General features: G+C 41.4%; 1 protein-coding gene across 2 annotated transcripts in view; it reads right to left on the bottom strand.

The window, feature by feature from the left end:
* Window positions 1–24,129, bottom strand: part of adar (adenosine deaminase RNA specific) — a 33,774-nt gene extending 9,645 nt beyond the window's left edge. Inside the window, exons 1-12 of one of the 2 annotated variants that reach the window (XM_062029633.1) lie at window positions 23,987–24,129; window positions 15,167–16,726; window positions 13,393–13,697; window positions 13,103–13,301; window positions 12,800–13,002; window positions 12,330–12,465; window positions 11,985–12,217; window positions 11,736–11,892; window positions 2,714–2,882; window positions 2,537–2,630; window positions 2,357–2,473; window positions 2,120–2,247 (exon numbers count right to left, since the gene is read on the bottom strand). In XM_062029633.1, coding sequence (XP_061885617.1) covers window positions 2,120–2,247; window positions 2,357–2,473; window positions 2,537–2,630; window positions 2,714–2,882; window positions 11,736–11,892; window positions 11,985–12,217; window positions 12,330–12,465; window positions 12,800–13,002; window positions 13,103–13,301; window positions 13,393–13,697; window positions 15,167–16,615 — 3,190 coding nt within the window. In that variant the 5' untranslated portion in view covers window positions 16,616–16,726; window positions 23,987–24,129. Of the gene's footprint in view, window positions 1–2,119; window positions 2,248–2,356; window positions 2,474–2,536; window positions 2,631–2,713; window positions 2,883–11,735; window positions 11,893–11,984; window positions 12,218–12,329; window positions 12,466–12,799; window positions 13,003–13,102; window positions 13,302–13,392; window positions 13,698–15,166; window positions 16,727–22,860; window positions 23,213–23,986 lie in introns of those variants that run through there. The other variant, XM_062029634.1, reaches the window with a different exon arrangement.
* Window positions 24,130–25,176: the final 1,047 nt, after the last annotated feature.

The following is a 25,176-nucleotide window of genomic DNA, read 5'->3' as shown; positions in this document are numbered from 1 at the left end:
TAAGTAAATTGACCAAAACTATTTATTAAACAGTTATTAAGCAGTGGCACAAACATTCATGTCATTTCAAAACAGAAAGTGCAAGATTGTCAGAGACATTTTAAAACAAGCTATTAGTGCACTTTTGTGCATGATGTCACTAAGATGACATATCAAAACAACACTAAATAAAAGTGCACTTTGTACAGAACGCCATTACAATATTTTAAAACTAATAAAGTGCACTTTTGTGCATGACGTCATACAAGATATTTCAAAAAGTGTAAAATAAAAATTAGCTGCATAATAGGAAATCAAATAGTGCATGTCCTTCGCTATGCGGACGTTATCTCCTTCTCTTTTTGACTATTTTTTTCATACTGTCTCGATCTGGAAATGGAAGACGTCAGTCTCAATTGGGTCAGTGCTTGTTGTTTCAGCATTTTGTTGGTTGTGGCACCGGCTGAGATCTTGACATGCGGAGTTTCAAGCACCCCTTACTCTCTAGCGGGTGACTTTTCAAATGATGCTGAAAATTAGTAGTGCTGTTACTTTTTGTAGCAACACTTTTGCCGCATACCGTATTTTCCGCACCATAAGCCGCACCTCAAAACCACAATTTTTCTCAAAAGCTGACAGCGCGGCTAATAACCCGGTGCGCCTTATATATGGATTAATATTAATATTTATTTTCATAAAGGTTAGGTCTCGCAACTACGGTAAACAGCCGCCATCTTTTTTCCCCGTAGAAGAGGAAGCGCTTCTTCTTCTACGGTAAGCAACCGCCCCCATAGAAGAGGAAGCGCTTCTTCTTCTACTGTAAGCAACCGCCAAGGTGAGCACCCGCCCCCGTAGAAGAAGCGCGCGGATATTACGTTTCATTTCATTTGTGTGTTTCTGTAAAGACCACAAAATGTCTCCTACTAAGAGACACGCGTACAAGGTTCCTCTGACTTTTGATATTCATGTGAACCGCACTGTGGATACAACGGGAACAGGTACGGTGAATATTCGCACCACAGGGAATGAGAAGTCGTCCTTCACCGTGGTTCTAGCTTGCCATGCTAACGGCCAGAAACTTCCACCCACGGTGATATTCAAAAGGAAGACCTTGCCAAAAGAGAACTTTCCAGCCGGCGTCATCATAAATGCTAACTCGAAGGGATGGATGGATGAAGAAAAAATGAGCGAAGAGACCGGGTGACTTTTTTCACGCAGCTCCGTCCCTGTTGATCTATGACTGCATGCGCGTCCACATCACAGATGGTGTCAAAAAACAAGTGAAGCACACCGAAGAAGAATAATTCGAGGGATTTGTGGATGAGTAATAACTTCAGAAAGTGAGCTTTAAATGTTTATTTTGTGTGTTGTGTGACACTAACGTATGAGCAACGTTGAGTTATTGATGTTGCTATTGCTCTGCACTATTTTGAGTGTTACTATTTTTGTGATTGCACATTTGCACATTACATTTTGGGAGTGAACAGAGTTGTTAGAATGCTGGTTTGTAATATATTATTAAAGTTTGACTGACCTATCTGACTGTTTTTTTGACATTCCCTTTAGCGTAGCATAGGTGCGGCTAATAACACGGGGCGGCTAATAGGTAAACAAAGTTTTGAAATATGCCATTCCTTGAAGGTGCGGCTTACAACACGGGGCGGCTTATGGTGCGGAAAATACGGTACTTGACATATTACGGTTGTTTGTTCAACATCTTCCCGCTTGAAGCCAAACCACCGCCATGCTGTTTTTCTTGAGAATTAATTCTTCCTCCATTTGTTACCAGATTCACACCATCTCTCTCTCGTATTACCACTCGCAACGCTCTGCTAACACCACCTGCCACAGCTAACTTTACCCATGCCGCTACCTCTCTGCTCATATGTGACGTATGTAACAAGGCGCGCTTGTTTTATGTCTGTGAGAAGGAGAGACAAGAAAGAGTGAGAAAAGCCTGTAGTCTAATGCCCGCAGCTAAAAGCAACTGCGTGAGAACATATCCTCGAATACTCACGATATAGTCATTTTCTACATCGCACAGAGACAAACCCTCGATATATCGAGTATATTCGATATATCGCCCAGCCCTACAGTAGGTGCATTGAAATCACATACTCATGTGTTTTTTGATTCTTACCGTTCTCCACCTTGGTGCGCAGCTTGCCCTGTTTGGCATTCTCAAACAGAGGCTGATGACCCGACGCCTCATCCCCCGTCTCGCTGCACGACTTGTCAAACAGAGCGCCATCCCCGCATGGCGCCGTGCTTCAGACGGGGCAAAAAGAAAAGACAGTTGAGATTTTGACAAGGCGACACAATGATCATTGAAGCATCAGACAGGATGGAAGCAGTAGAGGGGAAACATCATTCCCACCTAATGTAGAGGTGAAAGGTGATGTCCGATTTGACCCGCAGTTTGTTGTCCTCCGCTTCCTCAAATATACTGTTCTCTGTGCCATCACAGTGCTTCATCAACTCACTGTACAGAAACCTAAGAGGAACAAAAGGTTTGAGTATCACAAATAGGACGTAAACCAAAGTAATCAAGTTTTACCTAATAAATCCTCTTCTGGAGACGATTTCAGCGTGGCCGTCATTGACAGTGTCCCCTTTTAGGCTCAGCTCCTCCCCCTTAACACAGCGGTTACCTGGAATTCAGGAATGAAATGGAAGGCCAGCCACACAATATGCTGTGACAGTGCAAGAGGTCAAATGTCCATCAAACACACACCAGTTCCCAAGCTGACTACAGTCCCCAGGCCTTCTCCCCTCCTCATGACGATGGTGGCCAGGATCTTGCGTCCCAGGAGGCTGTGCTGGATGCGTGTGGTCAAGGCGTTGAAGCGCTGGTGGCTCAGCATGGCGATCTGGTCGTGTAAAGTACTGCCACTCACAGGAAGCTAAGCAAAGAGGGTGCGTAAAAAAGGATTAGTTTGTATACTTCGGTCCATACAAGATGTTTACAATAGTATCGTTGTCATTTTAGGGCCACTGGGCAATTCGGTTGATGAATGAATCACTTCTTTGTTGTTTATTATGAAGTTCGTATAAATATTTGAAAAAATAAAAACATCAGACATGAAGAGAGAATATATTTTCTTGGATGTAGTAGTAACCTACCTACAGTGCACCGGCAAAGTATTAACTTTTTTTTCCAAAAACATTTGCGAATTAAAACTTAACGAATTTAAAACTTAAAAAAAAAAAAAAACACATGTACATAAGTAGTCACGGCCTTTGCTCAATTCGTTGATGCACCTTTGGCAGTAATTACAGCCTCAAGTATTTTTAACACGATGCCACAAGCTTGGCACATCCATCTTTGGGCAGTTTTTCCCATTCCTCTTTGCAGAACTGCTCAAGCTCCATCAGGTTGAATGGGAAGCGTTGTTTTTTTAATCGAGGATGTCTCTGTGCATTGGTGCATTCATCTTTCCCTCAGCCTGACTAGTCTCCCAGTTCCTGCTGAAAAACATCCCCACAGCATGATGCTGCCCCCACCATGCTTCACTGTAGGGATGGTATTGGCCTGGCGATGAGCGGTGCCTGGTTTCCTCCAAACATGATGCCTGGCATTCACGCCAGAGTTCAATCTTTGTCTCATCAGACCAGATCATTTTGTTTCTCATGGTCTGAGAGTCTTTTAGGTGCATTTTGGCAAACTTTTTACGAAGAAATGGCTTCTGTCTGGCCACTACCATACAGTCCTAATTGGTGGATTTTCTGCAGAGATGGTTGTCCTCCTAGAAGTTATTTTCTCTTACCACAGAGGAATGCTGTAGCTCAGACACCTTCATGACAAGACTAAGCAATGACATCCTGGATGAAAACCAACACTTCCCATCCAACCTGATGGAGCTTGAGAGGTGCTGCAAAGAGGAATGGGTGAAACTGCCCAAAAACAGGTGTGCCAAGCTTGTGGCATCGTATTCAAAAAATACTTCAGGCTGTAATTGCTGCCAAAGGTGCATCAACAAAGTATTGAGCAGAGGGTCTGAATATTTACAGTATGTGCTAGTTTTATTTTTATCAAATTTGCTAAATGTAAAAAAAATAAATAAACTTCACATTTTCATTATTGGGTATATATAATGTGTAGAATTTTTAGGACAGAAATTAATGTATTCCACTTTGGAATAAGGCTGTAACATAACAAAATGTGGTAAAAATAAAGCGATGTAAATACTGTCCGGATCCGCTGTAATTGGTTGATCTTAATTTGCTTTCATAAAAACTCCATACATGGCTGGAAGAAATGTACTAAATGGATGTATTGTCTTTACCAGAAAGGAGACCTTTATTCATGCAAATGCATTTTCAGATTTGGTTTTACAGGGGAAAAAAAGGTTCTTATAAGATTAATAATATTGTAAGATTATGAATAAGATAACATTCACCCCATTGTGACATCTGAGTAGGGCTGGATGATAAACGATAATCAGTTTATGCCGCGATAGATACGTAATCTGACATTTTTAACACCTCTCTGGAGCTATGCCGCGTGCCGTCCTGCTTTAAGACCTCTACCATTGTCCCTGTCCCCAAGAAAGCACGGATCACAGGACTAAATGACTACAGGCCGGTCGCGCTGACGTCTGTGGTCATGAAGTCCTTTGAGCGCTTGGTCCTGCCCCACCTCAAGGCCATCACCGCCCCCCTCCTGGACCCACTGCAGTTCGCCTACAGAGCCAACAGGTCTGTGGATGATGCAGTGAACCTGGCCCTCCACTTCATCCTGGAGCCTCTGGACTCCCCAGGAACCTACCAACACCATCCTCCCTGGACTGCTACGAGACAAGCTCTACCAGCTCAGCGTGCCCGACTCCCTCTGCAGTTGGATTAATGACTTCCTGACAGACCGAAGACAGCACGTACGGCTGGGGAAGATTGTCTCGGACAGTCGAACCACAAACACTGGTACTCCTCAGGGCTGTGTACTCTCCCCCTGGCTCTTCTCCCTGTATACAAACTGCTGCACCTCCAGTCACCAATCCGTAAAACTGTTTAAGTTTGCGGATGACACCACCCTCATCGGGCTCATCTCGAATGGCGATGAGTCCGCCTACAGGAGAGAGGTGGACCGGCTGACGTCCTGGTGCAGCCTCAACAACCTGGAGCTGAACGCCCAGAAAACAGTGGAGATGATCATGGACTTCAGGAAAGTCACAGCCCCACCATCCCCCCTCACCCTGATTGACTCTCCCACCCCCATCCCCATTGTGGACTCCTTCCATTTCTTGGGCACCACCATCACCCAGGACCTCAAGTGGGAGCTGACCATCAGCTCCCTCATCAAGAAGGCCCAGCAGAGGATGTACTTCCTGCGGCAGCTGAGGAAACTTAAGGTGCCGACAGAGATGCTGGTGCAGTTTTACTCAGCCATCATAGAGTCCATCCTGACCTCCTCCATCACAGTGTGGTTCCCCGGCGCCACAGTCCAGGATAAGAATAGACTGCAGCGCATCGTACGTGCTGCTGAGAAGGTGATTGGCTGCAAGCTCCCATCCCTCCAGGACTTGTTCTCCTCCAGGACCAGGAGGCGTGTGGGTCGGATCACAGCTGACTCTTCTCACCCTGGACACACGCTATTCTCCCCTCTCCCCTCAGGCAGGAGACTACGCTCCATCCAGACCCACACCTCCCGCCACCTGAACAGTTTTTTCCCCTCGGCCATCAGGCAAATGAACAATAACTCCTAACAGCAGCTCCTTGAATTCAGCTCCTTGAATTCCTTCTAAGTCTATCTGATAGCTCAGTTACAGCTCTTTTTATTACCAAATATGTGTTATATGTTTTTATGTCGCACGTTTGCACCAAGAAAAATTCCTAGTTTGTGAACCCGTTCTCAAACAATGGCAATAAAACTATTCTGATTCTGATAATCAATATTAAAAAATGCGTTTGAAATAATGGTCGATATTTTTTTTTTTTCTTTGTCGGAAGAAACAGCAAGTTTCGAAGCAAGGTTGGTTGTATAAACCATGGCACTCGCTAACTAAGCAACGCAGGAAGTGATCACTGATCCGTGGGAGTAACACACCAACTGCCAGTCATGTAACAGTATCAACTATCAAGTTTGGTTGCGCCATCTTGTTGTCTCGCAGTTTATTCTTTGCATGGAGTGAGAAGAAAAACTAAAAATGAGTGCTGCAAAGAGCAAAAGACATTGTGGATAAAAAAAATTAAAATAAATCACACCACCTTGGAGAGCACAGCTGTAACTTCTTAGCACTAAACCTGCAGAAAAAAGAGTAACCTGAGAATAACTGTTTCCATTTTCACACGTTGCACAATTTTGTTAGACTTTAAGCATTTCTTAAATATTCCTTAGTTTTAAACCTTCATTTTAACAGGTTATTGTTGAATGTTCAATATGATGTAACATTGAGTGTTTTCCATGCTTGTGTTGACATTTCCTTTCTGCCTTGATAGCCGATTATATCATAATTGGGAAGAAGGTTACTTTAAAAAAAAAAAGTTTACATTTAATATATTTTGCTCCTGGTCCTTTTTTTAGTAGGTCATAAAAAACATCAATAATTATCAATATTGGCATATATATATATATATATATATATATATATATATAAAACTCTTATATTGTGACAGTTTTCAGCCATATCACCAGCCCTACTCCAGAGCAAAATGTATGTATTTGTGTATTTATATTATTTCTATATTTGTATTATTTCCAAAATGGATAGGCATTTACATAACGTCACACGCAGGCATTCTGCTCTGCTCACTACACTCCCAAGGAGGAAGCAGTATTGTGAGGGGAACAGGGTCAAACACCACTGGCTACACAGCTATTTACAAAATGTATAAAAAACATGTCTATTTGTTGTTATTCTTATAGCTTTCGAAGGTTTTCCCTTTGATCGTGTAACTTATACATACTCGACAACTGCACAACCACTGGGCGGCACCCTGGTTCCGGATGTGTCAGTTTAGTATTTTATCAGTATTAGTTATTGTCATTATAATATGTGCAAATCAGGGACGTGCAGTCAGCAGAGGCTGAGCCTCACCTGTCATGATGAAAAATTAAAACACGAACAATAATAACAAAACAAATATTTGTCCATTAAACTGTTATGAATGTATTGAGTGGTGATTGGATATAGGAGACTGATTCACTATATCAACCTTACAGTCAAACCTTGTGATATTAATATTTACTCCTTCCTCCATTGGAGGGAGGCAAGTTAATACCAGCTGGGACAGCCGCGTGTAGAAGGTGTGTTTGGAGGATAGATTGGGTTCATCATCGGGTCTTCTTTAAATAATAGTAAAATATTATTATAGCGGACAAATGGTCTTTAGAGAATAGGATATCAATCTTAATTTCGGCTGTCACTTCAGACCTCCTGAGAGCAGTTGATGCTTACTGGTGTGACGTCATGTCTTTGAAATCATTTGGATCGCCGGAAATTGGACACACCACCTCGCCCCAGAGGTGCAAAATCTCCTCTTGAAAAACATAATTATCCACCTGCTGGTTTAATTTTACTTCCTCTATTTTGTCAAGTTTGATGCCCTCTTGGTGCTGCGTCAGAGCCTTTTTTTAAAAGTTGGAAAAGGCGCAAATTAGATGTTTGTTTTGTTCACTTAAATGCAAGACTGTAATATATTTGTACCTTCAATTAATTTGGAACTATTCATGTATACAAGTGTTAGAGCACATCCATGTGACGTTACTGACACCTAGTGACCAGTAAATATACATTAGTAAAAATCAGCTTTTTGATTATTTCTCTTTAAAGGAGGGTTGCATATGATGTCACATCAGTTTTTCTTCTTCGCGTTTTAACTTACACAAAAATGAATGATGGGTTCTCACTTCTCTGTGAAGCGCTTTGAGTGTCTAGAAAAGCGCTATATAAATAGAATCCATTATTATTATACGATGGTCAAGCAGCTCACAAGATCTTGTCTTTAGATATATGGATAACGTTTATCTATAGCCTTTTTATTAGACATTACAAATTACATGATGTTATTATGTTCACACCCCAACACTGCTTTACCTAACAATCAGTAATCATGATTTCAATATTGATAAAAAATAATCTAATTATCACTTTGCCCATAATTGGCAGCCCTAGATCTCATACATGAACACTATTTTTATCGATATGGACAAAAAGTGCAGTTACGTCTCATGGCCATCAGGTGCCATCTTTCCAAAAAAAAATTTTAAAAATTATTTCCGCAAAACGGAGCACACTGAGGAGACACAGAAAGCGGCTTGAACATATATACAAAATGTTGACCAAAAAACACCATTGTAAGTATTGCAAACCACAAGAAAGTGTTTAAAATGTAGATTAAAAATACCATATTGTGAAAACCACCAAATACGCACATTTCCTGATCAAATACAGTGAAGAATCTTGATATGAGGCTGCCACCAGGCTTGGCGAGCTGTTTAGTACGCAAGTGAACTTACCAGTTTTTGTGCGCTGCGCTTAGACTTAGGCTAGTCCAAATACAAGGTAGAAACCAGATGAGGCAGAGGCAAATATTTCTTCTCTGCTTTAGTGTGCAAGCCAGCGAAGAAGTACCGGTATCTGGATCCCTCAGCGTAGCTATTTCTGTTAGTCAGCATGTCACCAATATAATGCTGGCAGAAACATTTTTACATCATGACGTTCTACATTGTAGAATCGACATTCTGTGTAATGTATTCAATGTAAGTGTGACATTATTTTTGCAAAACGGACTAGAACTACAGAAAAATATATGGAGAGGCGCTGTAGTACTAACGCTGTGTAAGGGAGGTGTATGTGAGCTAGCAGGTGCTTGTAGCTACCATCTCTTTTTAGAGAGAAAGACAGTTTTTTTTTTTGCAACAATGATGAAAGAAAGATATTTTAATGCTCTGCTAAATAAATAAATTAACATAGCTGCCAATATGAAAAATGTCTCAACTGGACTTTCAGACAAAACAGAAGGTGACCATACTTTTAAAACAAAGTACATTTTCCTAGAGAAGGATAGGTGCAAGTACTCCTGATGAGATAAAAAGGGAAGAGAAATGTTTATTTATTTTGTAAAAGTAAAAAATTGGGATGGGACTAAGTACTTGATAACATTTTACTGAAAATTAATTACTTTAATTTGCTTGTTATGTTAATAGGGAACATTCAATAACAGCATATTAATTTAAAGTTTACACAAAACTCTAAAAGGCATCAGTGCCACACCTGGAATGAACCTCGCCGCACGTCACTGGTGCATTTGTGCTTCTGCTAATTGTGGTAATGCATACACGATTGTGTCTTCACCAGCTTGCGCGGAGTAACTGCTATATTATGATTAAATGGCCAAGGCTAAGGGGCCTTCAACCTCCAAAACAAATCTCTCATGCACTTTCCCACGTCTATGAGCTCTGAGAAAACACACCACCTCCTTGCACCTGTGTTTATGTCCTGATAAATTAACTATAGCAACTATGCATCGGTCTCGTTCTACTGCGGGACACTTGTATCATACTGCTCTGTGATCTGTCAACTGTCTCCTTCTGCAGAATGAAATTACAAACTACATTTTTTGTCATTAAACAGTTTTTAGCTCTTTTTTCTACGGGTGCTGAGAGAAAGAGGGTCAATTTCAAAATATTCAGCCACTTGAATGAGATGAGAAAACGTTAAAGGCCTACTGAAAGCCACTACTACCGACCACGCAGTCTGATAGTTTATATATCAATGATGAAATCTTAACATTATAACACATGCCAATACGGCCGGGTTAACTTATAAAGTGACATTTTAAATTTGCCGCTAAACTTCCGGTTCGAAACGCCTCTGAGGATGACGTATGCGCGTGACGTAGCCCGGGGAACACGGGTATGCCTTCCACATTGAAGCCAATACGAAAAAGCTCTGTTTTCATTTCATAATTCCACAGTATTCTGGACATCTGTGTTCGTGAATCTGTTGCAATCATGTTCATTGCATTATGGAGAAGGAAGCTGAGCAAGCAAAGAAGAAAGTTGTCGGTGCGAAATGGACGTATTTTTCGAACGTAGTCAGCAACAACAGTACACAGCCGGCGCTTCTTTGTTTACATTCCCGAAAGATGCAGTCAAGATGGAAGAACTCGGATAACAGAGACTCTAACCAGGAGGACTTTTGACTTCGATACACAGACGCCTGTAGAGAACTGGGACAACACAGACTCTTACCAGGATTACTTTGATTTGGATGACAAAGACGCAGACGTGCTACTGTGAGTATGCAGCTTTGGCTTCTAAACATTTGATCGCTTGACCGTATGTGCGCAACTTTTTTTTGCGTATGTACGTAACTTTTTTAAAATATATAAGCTTTATGAACCTTGGGTTAGGTGAACAGTCTTTTGGGCTGAGTGATTGTGTGTGTTGATCAGGTGTTTGAATTGTATTGGCGTGTTCTATGGAGCTAGGAGCTAGCATAGGAGCTAGGAGTTAGCATAACAAAGACGTAGGTGTTTTTATGCAGGATTAATTTGTGTCATATAAATATAAGCCAGGTTGTGTTGTGCTAATAGATGTAAATATATGTCTTAGTTATTTACTGTTATCTAATATAGAACCCAATAAAAGACTACGTCTGTCCCTGCTAATAGCCATTACGCAGACGTATCAGCCTGTGCTAGACTTGACCGACGTCGTCAGCACTTAACTTTTAAAATATATGAGCTTTATGAACCTTGGTTAGTGTACGTGGCAATACAGTATATATATGTCTTCGTGTTGTAGTTACTGTGTAGTCAGAATATCAGGTACCAGTGAGTATGCAGCCTTGGCTGCGCTAATTGAACATTTAATATATAAGCTTTAACCTTGGGTTAGGTGAACGGTCTTTTGAGGCTGAGTTGATTTTGATACAGGGTGTTTGAATTGTATTGGCGTGTTCTATGGAGCTAGGAGCTAGCAGAGGAGCTAGGAGCTAGCATAACAAACACATAGGTGTTTTTATGCAGGATTAATTTGTGGCATATTAAATATAAGCCTGGTTGTGTTGTGGCTAATAAGAGTATATATATGTCTTGTGTTTATTTACTGTTGTAGTCATTCCCAGCTGAATATCAGGTCACCCCCGGCTCTCACAGCATCTTCCCTATCTGAATAGCTTCAACTCCCAACTAGTCCTTCACTTGCACTTTACTCATCCACAAATCTTTCATCCTCGCTCAAATTAATGGGGAAATTGTCGCTTTCTCGGTCCGAATCTCTCTCACTTCATGCGGCCATCATTGTAAACAATAGGGAACTTTGCGTATATGTTCAACTGACTACGTCACGCTACTTCCGGTAGGGGCAAGCCTTTTTTTTATCAGATACCAAAAGTTGCAATCTTTATCGTCGTCGTTCTATACTAAATCCTTTCAGCAAAAATATGGCAATATCGCGAAATGATCAAGTATGACACATAGAATAGATCTGCTATCCCCGTTTAAATAAAAAAAATTCATTTCAGTAGGCCTTTAAATTTCACTGCAAATCCCAACTTTACATATGCTGCGTCTGTGTGTTGTGGTTATGGTGTCACTGGCACACATAAAGTTATCGTAGTAAACATTTGAGATGTTCCCTCAAATGGCATTATCTGAATTTGACCATTAGCAATCCAAACAGCAATTATTTGAGGTGCAGCTTCAGTTAAAGCAAGACAATTCAGTATTTTATGTGGTACTATATGTTGCATTAACCCCTGTGTTATTCAGCAAGACTAATCTGTAGGTCTACAGAAAAAAAGGGTTCATACCTCAGCAGGGATCAGCTCCCCAGTCCGGGCAGCCCTCTCTGCCTCTCCAATCAGAACGCGGAGAGCAGCGTCGGCGGCTTCCTGTTTGCCCTGCTTTTTGTTGGACGCACACACCGGAGGGAACCAGCGTCCACCAAGTTTGGCCTGGTATGTGAACCTGAGCAAGAAATGCAATCAGGACTTCCATGTCAGCATTTTAGACTTCAGAAGACTGTAGAGAAGACGTCTTCCATGGCCGCTGAAACATACTTAGGCTCGTGTGCAGACCCGGATTGCCCCACCAGGCGGATCTCCGCAGCAAATCCTCTGGCCCGGGCGTATTCCAAAAGGCCTGACACTGCATTATTGTTTAGGTGGTTGATGAGGTCGCCAACACCCGCCTCGTGGGCTGCTCGCAGCTCATCGGCCGTCAGGGGTGGCAAAGAAGGGCAAGTCGTCCCACAGTTATCGCTATCGCTGTTGGAGCCAAGAGGCAACTGGGGCTGGACAGGAGATGGCAAAGGATATAAAAACATTTGAACAAGGAGGGAATAAAATGTTTAGTTACAGCCTAACTGAGAACATATCTCTTATGCTCATTTTGTAGCTCCTCACCTTGTTGAGCTGCAGCCTCCCGTCAGCCATTAATTCTTTGACGGCCTCCTCTGCTGCCAGCTGGCGCGCTGCCTTTTTGCTCGGAGCTGAGGCCTCAGCAAACAAAGACTCTCCAACTTTGACTTTGTACATGAACCTGACAACACACACGTCAAGAGTTAGAAAAGAGAGACCGGAGGCTCTAGTTTTGTGTCTGACGTCAAACACGATGCTTCCTTGACTGCACTGGATCCTTGCTGTATTCCTTCATCAAGTGAAACTACTCCTTAAAGTGTCTTAAAGTATACAATTAGGATTATTACTAAAATGAGGGAGTTGGCGGTCCAAACAAGACAGATGAATCGATGGTTTGGACAAGTGGGTACTTGTCAGCTAACTGTGGAAAGGCATTGACTAGATAGATAGTACTTTGATTCCTTCAGGAAAATTAAAATATAACTATAAGTACACAAAGGGTATACAGTCCGTACCGTGGGTCATGTGGTGGGCCAACTTGGCCAGTGATGATAAATTCAATGGGGTTGCCGCTGCGTTGGCTGTATTCCATCAGGACAGACACCGGATTCTTCCCCCCAGGCAGAGAGCGTGACAGAGGTTGGCGGGATCCCTCGGCCATCCCCATCACTTCCACACTCCCAGCCCCAAAAATATCCCCTGAGCCTTCATTGGGAGTCTGGTGTTGAGGACAAAACTCTTTTTGATTAATTTCATGTAATTTTTTGAAAAGAAGACAACATACTACATCATCTTTATACATTGAAGTACACACTTACACTAGATTCAGGGAGTATGTCCATTTTATCCTGGTCTATCCCTGCAGTACTCCCTTCACTTCCAGTACTTGTCCCTCCCTGCATTTCTCCGAAGAGAATCAGCAATGTGGCAGCAGCTGCGTCTTTTTTCGCAACCTTCTTTGTGGACGCTTCCGCTACTGGAAACAGTCTCTCGTTCAGCATCACCTGCATGCGGAATCTAGCAGAGGAAAGCAATTTTATTGAAGACTTCTGAGATAAAATAATCTGCCACCAAATGCAGCCTCACCATACCAAATTAAGAGACAAACCTTGGGTCATGGGACGGTCCTGACTGGTCCAGTAGTAGGAACTCACAGCTGTGGCCCAGAAATTGCGCGTACTCCATCAGGCCGCTCACGGGATTCTTCAGCCGAACCTCTTGCAATTTTGCCCATAGGTTCTGTGCCGGCGGGGCAGCCAAAGACACAGCGACAGTTCCCACGGGGTTGGCCATATCTGCCGCTTTATTCGAGTCTGTCTGCTTGCGAATTGCATTCAGGAATTCTGGTATATCATCAGATGCCCACTGTCCCTCGCTGGTCTCTGTCCCCTGATTTGCATTTAAAGAGGGGGACTGGATGGTGGCAGGACAAGTGACCATAAACCAGAAGGGATATTACAATTCGGGAGCATTTGAATACAAAAAAAAAACACTCAACAAAAATGGGTTTAGCATTTACAATGTTCTCTATTCTGCAAAAGAGACTGAGTTATAGTGTAGGATTATTTGTAAAAAGGGGGTAACGTGCAAAATAGCCCTTTTCAGACAGTCTGTCAGAGACAGATGAATAATCACAACTCATTACAGTGTTTCCCATAAACTGCAAGATACCTGTGGCGGTGGGGGCGTGGCTATGGGCGTGGTCACTATGACAGAGTAATTTGCATAATTTACTACAATGATATGATTTTCTCTAAAAAGGCTCAAAAATGTATACTTACTAATTAATAACAGTTTTGTTTTAAACGTCCATCCACCCATCCATCCATCCATCCATTTTACATTATGAATACACAAAAGATAACTACTACAGTATCAAATTAGTATTAGTATCTGAAGCACCGTCTCCACGTGTGTTTATTGACAACATGGTTATAACCTGGACACGTTAGCTCGTCGGTATGGTAACAGGTGACTGTTACTGCGTACGTCTGCCTCGGCCCCCGAGTCAAACAGCGGTTAATGAAGCAGCGTCAGGCTGCTCACCGTCAGTGAAACGCTCGGTGAAATCGCGGATTAACGTTAAATAAATGACGAGCGATGCAGCTATAACCTATCTCACCTGGTAGAGCACCCGCTGCGGCGACCCAGTTCGATCACACCTGACAGTCGCTTTGCTCCGCGTCAATCCCCCCTTTCACCCTCTCTCCCCCCTCCCCGTCTCTCTCCAGCTGTCCTTTCAAAATAAATGCATTCCAATCCCGAAAATAAAAATTAAGAAAATCCGAGTCGTGGCGGACGTAATTCTTTCGTGGCGGCCCGCCACAAATAAATGAATGTGTGGGAAACACTGCATTAGCATCAAAGCTATCCACCCATCCATTTTCTACTGCTTGTCCCTCTCGGTGTGGCGGGGGGAGCTGGAGCCTGTCTCAGCTGCATTCAGGCGGAAGGCGGGATACACCCTGGACAAGTCGCCACCTCATCGCAGGGCCAACACAGACAGACAACATTCGCACTCACATTCACAAACTAGGGCCAATTTAATGTTGCCAATCAACCTATCCCCAGGTGCATGTCTTTGGAGGTGAGAGGAAGCCGGAGTACCCGGAGGGAACCCACGCAGTCACGGGTAGAACATGCAAACTCCACACAGAAAGACCCCAAGCGGGGCTCGAACCCAGGAAGCATCAAACCTACTCAATACTAAATTGTGTTTTGGCCAAAACACATTCACTAAACTATTGTGGAAACTCTGACAATTAAAATGGTAGAAAAACAACTTCAATAATGTAGTTGCTCGAAATACAACATTTGAAACTCATTCTACGTATATTCGGACAATTCAAAAGGTAAACAAAAAGAAGTGATTTGGTACATACCGTTTCAGTCTGCGTTGGTATCCAATTTTCGTTAATTGGCAGTGGCTCAGGGTCTGCTTTTATTGGTTTATGCAGTAAGAGAGACTCCTCTGCCTTCACCTCAGAAGCAACTTCGTCCACCTGACTGCTCCTGGTGGCTTTGAGGCTCCTCATCATCTTCTCTCTGCGGTGGGTGGAGAGCTCCCATGTGGGGGGATTGACTTGGCTATTCTTCACGACTTCACCTTTTTTATTCAGGTCATAGAGGGTGGAATTGACCTGCTTGGAAGTCCTCAGACCCATATTTTTGGCCAGGACGAGCGAAGTCACCTCTCCTAAATTCAGGAGGTGCTGCAGAATGGCCTCCTTCTGATCTGCCATGGTGGAAGGTTTGGATGGATCAGGAGATGTGTTGGTTTTAGGGCGCTGTTTCTCTTGCGGACGGATTTTTTCTGGTGAGTGAGATGCTTCCGAAAGAGAAGACTCAGAAGAAGAGAAGAAAGGCCTTATTTCTAGGTCAGAATTGTCTTTTTCTACCTGTTGTCCCTCGTATAATGTTTCTGTTTTGATTTCTAGTTTAACTTTAGGTAGTTGGGGCTTTTGCTGTTCCTCAACACCGACCGGTTCTTTGTATAAAGCCCACTCTGGAGGGGAGAGTCCTTGCTTGAAGGCTTTCTGTGAACTTTCTAAATCATACAGAACCTGGTTGACTATCTTTTTGGGAAGACGTAGTTTTTTGCCCAGCAACCTAGCAGAGATACGCTCGCTTGGTTTTAGAGCAGCCAAAGCCAGGTACACCTGGTCTTGGATTTCTGGAGTGGCAAGGATGTTACTTTTATGGAAGCGTGGCGTGAAGTCTTCGCTGTTGGTCCTAGTGTGGTAGAGTGACAAGCTGCTAAAACTTTCGCAAAAATTGTTATCTTGTATGTTCAATTCACAGCTGGAGCTGCGGTATGTGGTTTGCAACAGGTTTTGGGTCAAGCGTTGGGTTGGTAGGTGTCTGTCATTTGGTAGCCAGGCGAGAGATGGGTCCTGGCTATAACATTCTCTCCCGTTGTTTGTCTTTGGATGTCTACTGTAACCTGATGACAGCTGCTGGTAGGAGAAATCTGCTTTGAATCGCGGCGCCTCAACTCTCTGTCCTCTCAGAAACTGGACCTGCAGGTCGCGAAAAGAACTGGACACTGGATGGGGATCATACCCCGAAGGATGTGAAGTTAAGGTAGCAGGAAACTTTTTTGTGGGACTTGGTATGGGCAGAACAGAGGGGATAAGAGGAGCCGACGGTGGAGTGGAGGCTACAGCACGGACAGGTCCACTGTAGTGATTTGAAAATGACTCCTGGGGATGAGGGTCACTTCTCGGAATGCCGGCGGACGGGCCAGGCCGTTCGTAATACTCTCTTTGCTGGAGGAGTGGTGGGTGCGGGTGGTATCGTTCTTTGTAAGACCCTTCTCTACCTCTGCTCATAGCGCAGGGGCTGAGAAAGAAGGGTTTCGGACAGCTGGTTATGCAGCTTCTTTCTGAACCTGGGCCCACCAACAGCAAAGCCTGATATCAGGTCAGACAAGGACAGAGCACCTGGAATACAAAGAAATATAGCAGTAGATCATTAGACACAACTGTTAAAAAAAATATGTACAAGTAACATGAAATGATCAAGTGTCTCATGAACTGAATATAACATCAATATGACTTCATAGAGCGTTCCTTTACAAACACAAATTCCTACCCTGTTATCTATAAACTTCTATCAGGACAATAGGGGTAAAGATGAAACAACATCAAGGAAACTTTCTTTAGAATTATTGTCGTGTCATTCAACACGTATATTGCAAGGTGACATACTGTCTCCAGTCTGAGTCGCACTGAAACTGAATCCCAGGGTAAAAGGACACTGATGAATAATTTAGGATCTTATAGTGACTATTCCGTTTTATTTTGAGCCTTACATTTTTTTTTGATGGATGTGAATCTGACGCAGTAAAATGAGATGGCGTTGCAGACAAAAAAGGACACTGGTCTATGAAAAGGCTTAAAAAAACCAATGCCAGTGGCATTTGGACAACTTCACATGCAGCACAAGTTCAGTCATGACTGTAAATATTCAGTCATGACTGTAAATATTCTATTCCACTCCTGAACCTCTGCACACACAAAAAGGTAAAACAGTTGTCAACGCAAGCAACTTTTACATGATACATGTGCTTTTTTCCCTTAACAAATACACCGGGTGGTGGCGCTGGTTCTAAACCCCAAAGTTTGACTCCATAAGTCAGTTTAATGTTTTACAAAAACGTCTTAAAGCCAAATTAGCAGGGAATTTGGTGTAACTTTAGGGACTGACAAGCACACTTTTATGTTAAAATACTGAACAGATGTTTATTGGGATATGGTAAACATCTGTTCAGTATTTTAACATAAAAGTGTTTCTTTGTGAGACATTAAAAGCCACAAAATGCAACGGGTCCATCAGACCCACAAACGCTGGCTGAGTAACAACAATATGAACATTACACAAGGGTTAAGCATTACGATCTGAAAGGACGCAGTACACCCACTCTCCCCATTTCCCCATGAAAAATTATACAAATTTGTCACATGAATATGTCGATAATAGCCGAGACGTCAGTTGCTGCTATTTTGACTGTACTTGTTTACATGAAAAGAACTCTTTGTTTTTATCAGCACTTTGCCTGCCCTTGCTTTAAAATGGACAAGGATTTATAGTTATTTTTGTAACAGCCTAATGTGCATGTTGTTTTACTTTGTTGTTAGCACATGCCTAAAAATATCTCAAGCTGAAGTTAAAAGTTGATGGCTAAATTAAGAGCCACTGAATGGGCGTATACTTCATAATGGATTAATCGTTAAGAAAGTCAATGACAAGCCGACAATCAAAATAGTCCTTAGTTGCAGCCCTTGTATATTGCTGTCAGCAGACCAGGGGCCGTACTTATCAAGCTTCTTAGAGTGCCATTTTACACTTAAGTCCTGAGAATGTGCGAAATTTAGTCCTACTCTCAAACTTAAGAATAAAAGCTTTTTATCAACGTTCTTAAGTCTAAGAATCACTCCTACTCTCCACGATATTTAAGAGACCTTCAGAGGTGTCTTAAGTGGTTAGGAGTTGCCAGCAGGGGATGGCACTGAGGCGAGAGAGACGTGCGCGAACATTCAGGGAGCGGAACGATGTTCTGGATTTGTTTGATGACGAGCAGATCAAACGGTATCGTTTAGACAGAGCGGGTATTATTTTTGTCACAGATTTAATACTTTTCGATTCAATGTTGATTTCTGCATGTGGCTGCAGTGGGCTAGTATATATAGAGCCACCCACACCAGTTTCAAATTAGTTGCCTAATTAATGAATTGGAAAGAAAATGTTATGACAGTAGCGTATGTGTGTGGCCGTGAGGTGAGTGACGTCAGTGAGTGTGTGGGCGACAGAAGAGAGGGAGTGGTAGCCTGAGTGCCGGCGGGGACTAGTTTGTTTTGTATTATTTTGTTGTTTATTGTCAAAATATACACTCCCATTGTCCACTTAAATATTTCCAAGATATTTCTTTATTCTTAGACAACGGATTCCCTTTCGTGATTGGTCATTTCTATGGACACAGAAATGACGTCACCTAAAATTCCATTTACGGCACATAGTAATGTCGTAATTCAGCTCTGAGTGTGACACTTAAGATTCAGTCCTACACTTCGCTGAAAGTGTGAGTAAGACGCGTGATAACTAACTTTTAAGTGCAGCTTTCAGCGAATAATTTATTTACTCTTAAGTCAACTCTTAGCAGACTTCTTAGGAGTAATTCTGAGAAGCTTGATAAGTACGGCCCCAGACATTTTGTTTCAACCCTCTAACCATCAACTCAGCGCAGACATTATCACCTGTACACAGTATCACAACATGCTAATTAAGCTGCTACCAAATCAACAAGTCAGTCTTTCTTCAGGATTTAGTTTCAACAATTAAAAAGATACAAACATCATAATAAATAAGTCCAGGGTTTCTACAGCTCGATGCTGTGCTCATGTATGTCGATTGTATTTTAGCGTTTAGGGGATGTGCTGTAATGAAAAAAAAAAAAAATCTACTGTGGTGTGATACGTATCATGAAGTCCTATCATATTAAAAAAAGATGTGAGCATGTCTTGACCACAATGTGAAAAAAACGCTATCAGCCTCATTAGGCAGATGTTAAAGTAAACTAATGCTATTGTGATATGCGAATGTACAAAACTCCTATTAAATCCATAAAATGAATACAACACATGTTTTGATTTGTGGGTGACAGGTGCAGCTTGTTGAATCAGACAATGACTTTTGTGCCACTGTGAAATGTTATGGGCTGTTCCCTTTTTATTTTAATCTAAAAACATCAAACAAATAACTTAATTCCCCACACAAGTACACAAATAGTTTGGCTGACTGGTGATTAGCATTGAAGTGACGAGAAACGTGTTTGCGTGCAAATTTGGCTATGTTCACGTTGCAGGATAGACTGTACAATTCGGATTTTTTTTTGGACGCCATGATGTCACCCGTGCTGCAGTGCTTACAGAAGTAAACATAGCTTCAATTCCAGTACTGTATTTTCCAGACTATAGAGCGCACCAGTATATAAGCCCCACCCACTAAATTTAAAAATACAGTTTTCCCTTTATTAGCCACATCGTACTATAAGCCGCAGATATATATACTGTATGTTGAGTTATTTACACAGAAAGAGTTCGTAAATGTTTATTTTCATACCCTAACTGTTTCCAAACACGACAGTAAAACGGCTTATCAAACAAAACAGAAGTCATCGCCACGGAAGCTCAATCTCCAATCAGCTTAACAGACTCAGTAACTCCATGGTGACATTTTAGTGAACTTACTGAGGAATTTGTGAAACTGAAACAAAGCAAAAAAAATGCCATTTTAAGTTAATAATACTTACACAAACAATCATAAATGTGTTAGCATATTAGTTAATGCTAACGGCGCTAGCACGTACAAATATGCATGAAAATACTACTACAAACATCACACACAGGACGGTTTAGTAAGTATAAACTGCTTTAGTTATATTGTAAAACTTACAAACATTGCTTGGAGTGATGAATGAAGATTAATTTTGAGCAGAAGCGCTGGGATGGTTTTATTTCCAGTTCAAGTCATTAAAAAAGGAAGTACATTTACAACCTGAACTCGTTCAAAATATGGCACCATAACACAAACGATAAAACACCTTTTTTGTGTCTCTGCTTAGGTTTAATAAAAACTGTTCAACACAAAACATTATGGCCGCTGGCAAAGAAAATTCCATTAAATATCTACACCGTTTTAAAAGCCGCACGGTTCAAAGCGGAGGAAAAAAGTAGCAGTTTACAGTCGGGAATTAAGGGTAGGTCTCGGTCCTGGCGCATTTGTGGAAATTTCAAGGATGTAGTGCAATTAAAGTCATAATTTTCTGAACCAAATTATCGCACATAGAAGATTAACAATGATGAGGGCAAGCATTTTGACTCTCGCAGTTTGTGAGACTTTTGCTTCGGCGTCTGCGCCGAAGAGCGTGTGGGCGAGCAGTCGGAGACATGAGTGGTGGAACACTGACGAATGCAGCTGAGATAGGCTCCAGCACTCCCCGCGACCCCGAAAGGGACAAACGGTAGAAAATGGATGGATGGATGACCAAACGCCGCTTATTTGTTGTGTTCCTTGTTCTCCCCCGCTCCTCCTCCACGGGCTAATAAACCCCTCCCATTCCTCCTTCCAAGACGTGCTTGCACATATAAGAACATCCATGATTGGTTGGTTGTTTACTATGATGAGTTACGATTGGTTAGGGACAGGCCAATCAGAGGCAAGATAGGGCAGGTCATCGAACCAGGAAGGGAAATCACACAGTGCCTGTCTGCAAATGTATTTTTTTCATCTGAGTTTGATACATTTTGTATTATTTGCACAGCTATGTTATTTATTTTACGTAGAAAGAAGATTTTTCTATTTTATTTATGCAATTATGTACTATTTAAACAGTTTATTTTCTGAGTTACGATTGGTTAGGGACAGGCCAATCAGAGGCAAGATAGGGCAGGTCATCGAACCAGGAAGGGAAATCACACAGTGCCTGTCTGCAAATGTATTTTTTTCATCTGAGTTTGATACATTTTGTATTATTTGCACAGCTATGTTATTTATTTTACGTAGAAAGAAGATTTTTCTATTTTATTTATGCAATTATGTACTATTTAAACAGTTTATTTTCTGTGCTGTTAATACCCATCTTATTTAACTGGGTTTATAACAGTGCCACTGACTGTTTACAGAACAGTGGTCATTCACTTGAATTTTATTAAATATCGCTCAAAAATTAATATCTTTATATGTATACTTTCACCAAAAAATATATTGAGATATATATGGAATTTAAGTAAAAATATATTGAGATATAGTTTTTCTTACATATCGCCCAGCCCTAATATCCACATACAAATAAGCCCCGGGCCGGATTTCAAAAAGATTCTAAATTGTATTGTTTTCGATGACATCAATCAATCAATCGTTTATTTATATAGCCCTAAATCACAAGTGTCTCAAAGGGCTGCACATGCCACAACGACATCCTCGGTTCAGAGCCCACATCAGGGCAAGGAAAAACTCAACCCAGTGGGATGACAATGAGAAACCTTGGAGGGGACCGCATATGTGGGTGATCCCCCCCCCCCCCTTCTAGGGGAGACCGGTGCAACGGACATTGAGTGGGTCTAGCACGGGGGTCGGCAACCCGCGGCTCTTTAGCGCCGCCCTAGTGGCTCTCTGGGGCTTTTTCAAAAATGTATGAAAAATGGAAAAAGATGAAGGGAAAAAAATACATTTTTTGTGTTAATTTGGTTTCTGTTGGAGGACAAACATGACACAAACCTCCCTAATTGTTATAAAGCACACTGTTTATATTAAACATGCTTCACTGATTCGAGTATTTGGCGAGCAACGTTTTGTCCTACTAATTTTGGCAGTCCTTAACTCACCGTAGTTTGTTTACATGTATAACTTTCTCCGACGTGTTTTATGCCACTTCTTTTTCTGTCTCATTTTGTCCACCAAACTTTTAACGTTGTGCATGAACGCACAAAGGTAAGTTTTGTTAATGTTATTGACTTGTGTGGAGTGCTAATCAGACATATTTGGTAACTGAAAGCTAATTGATGCTAAAATGCTATTTAGGTTAGCTATATGTACATATTGCATCATTATGCCTCATTTGTAAGTATATTTGAGGCCATTTAGTTTCCTTTAAGTCTTCTTAATTCAATTGATATCTCATGACACACTATCTGTATGTAATATGGCTTTTAATTTTTTGTGGCTCCAGACAGATTTGTTTTTGTATTTTTGGTCCAATATGGCTCTTTCAACGTTTTGGGTTGCCGACCCCTGGTCTAGCATAATATTGTTAATGTTCAGTCCATAGAGGATCTAACATAATAGTGAAAAAAATCAGATTTAACTAGCCTTCAGTGTAAACAAGGCCTTTGACTCTGGTGTGACATAAATGTCCTTTTCCTAATAAAAGAAACAGTCATCTAAAATAGTTACGTACACAGTAAACTATTTACAATATTGTATTTTTTGTTTACTTGCAATCAAAACGCCCCTAAGTTTAGCTTCAAACCCATTTGTTTTGCACATTATTTTTGATCAGGAAGAGTGTGTACCTCACCTTATGTTGAAGAAGGCTGTGATGGAGATTTAAACGGCTTAAAAGAGTGCAGATTGAAGTCGTTGAGTGGAAAATGACAGATAAATATCCTCGCAGACAATAGAACTTGTTTTTTTGTTTTTTTAAATCGCTAACGCAAAGCTGCTTTTTCCTTGCTTTAACAGCGTTGAGTCAACATCATGTTCCACCAAGCACAAAAAGCGATAAAGCGCCGCACTTTCGACAATCGAACACAAACACGAGCGATAAAGAGCCGCACTTTCGACAATCGAACTGGGAAAAAAATGCTTTTGCTGAGGAGAAACACACACATTCAAAAGGAACGACGTAACCCAAAATGTCCTCGAGATAGGGAAAGTTTCGATTTTGTTTCAAGAAGTTAGGTTTCGGTTCTGTGTCACGTGACCGGAAGACGGGCTGCAAATAATCCCTGCGGAAACACCAGCCGCTGTTATTTAGATTGTTCATTTACTAACGCTAAAATGACGCCAATAAAAACATTAGGCATTTTTCGAGTTGTAATGAGTTAATGTAAAACTAAGTCCATTGAGGTCTGGAAAGTTGAACGCTCTCAACATTCACCACGCAATTAAAAAAAAGCACACTTGAGTCCTAAAAATGCTAACTATGCTAACTCAAGACAGCCGACGCGATCTCATGCTATTGTTTCATATGCTGCTTTTATTTACTGTATATGTATTCAAAAACATGATATAAACTGAACAAATTTGATATAGCACCAAAAAATGGTCCGACCAAATAGTGTTCTTTATTCGACGTCCACTTTTGAATGAGAAACAAAGGGGCACAGCGTTACCGTCTTAAATCACCAAAACGAGGATTTATATTACTGTTAAGAAAACGCACTTACACCCAATGAGTAATATAGCGGGTTTGAAGTTTTTAAAAAGCAAAATAAAAGTGCGAAACGTTCATAGTTCATCTTTGCAGCTAACGTTAGCTAGCATTGCTAGCATCTTTTTTTTTCCGGGTGGTCGAAGACCGCACCGCCACTGCACCATTTCCCACTAGCACACAACCCAATAATTGACTACATTACACAAATTATACTTAAAAACACTCCCTTTAATGATTAAAAAAGACGTTAAGCGGTTTAATCACTCACCTTGGCTCGCGGTGGTTATTGTCTGCGCGGGACCAACGGGAACAACGTATTGCGGAGAAGGGAAACAATCTCCAAAAGGAAGTGAAATGTGACGCGATCACCCTGCGATTTGAAGTGGTAGCGTGTCGCATGTTGATGACGACAGAAACTACTTGGCGCCGTTTAAAAGTAAACAATCTCCGCTTCCTGCTTTTCCTGGACTTCTACAAAGCTTTTGACTCGATCGAACATGAATTTATCTTCCGGACACTTGACAAATTTGGCTTCGGCAATTTTTTCCGCAAAACAATCAAGACTTTGTACTGCAATGGCAATAGTTCAATAAAGCTAAAATCTGGTACATCCCCAAGATTCGAATTAAAACGTGGGATACGGCAAGATTGTCCCATTTCTCCATATTTATTTTTGTTAGCCACCCAATTGCTATCGGTTCATATAAAATCTAGCTGTTTAAAGGGGATCTCTATATTAGACAGAGAAATAACTATCAGCCAACTGGCTGATGACACAACACTCTTTTTGAAGGACTCTTCTCAAATTCCTCTTGCCTTGGATGTGATTCATGTTTTTTCCTTGGCTTCTGGTCTCCGTCTGAATGTGAATAAGTGTGAACTAATGGCTGTGAAGAGATGTGAAATGATGTCTATATGTCAAATTCCAGTTAAGGATAGTATTAATTACCTAGGAATACTTATCACTAAAAATCAGAGTTCTAGATCGGTCTTGAACTTTAATCCAATTGTAGAAAAAACTAAGAAAAGATTTAACCAATGGCTACAGAGAGATTTATCCTTAAAAGGCAAAACCTTGCTTTCCAAAGCAGAAGGTATCTCCAGGCTTACGTATGCTGCTATTTCTTTAGATGTTAACCAAAAAATATGTAAAACTATTGACAAAATACTTGTTGACTTTGTTTGGAAAAACAAAATTCATTATATTAAGAAATCTGTCATAATGAACAATTATAATCAGGGTGGTCTAAACTTTCTGGATTTCACTACACTAAACAACACCTTCAAGATTAATTGGATAAGACACTATTTGAAAGACCCTACCTCAATTTGGAACTTAATTTCTCATCATGTATTTTCTAACCTTGGAGGCCTAACATTTTTGCTATTGTGTAACTACAGCATTGATAGGATTCCTGTTGCTCTTTCAAACTTCCACAAACAAGCCCTTCTGGCATG

This window comes from Entelurus aequoreus, linkage group LG20 (assembly GCF_033978785.1).
Source record: "Entelurus aequoreus isolate RoL-2023_Sb linkage group LG20, RoL_Eaeq_v1.1, whole genome shotgun sequence".
In the NCBI taxonomy this organism is placed as follows: domain Eukaryota; kingdom Metazoa; phylum Chordata; class Actinopteri; order Syngnathiformes; family Syngnathidae; genus Entelurus; species Entelurus aequoreus.
Note: the sequence above shows the minus strand (reverse complement) of the source record. Positions and strands in the feature narration are given on the sequence as shown.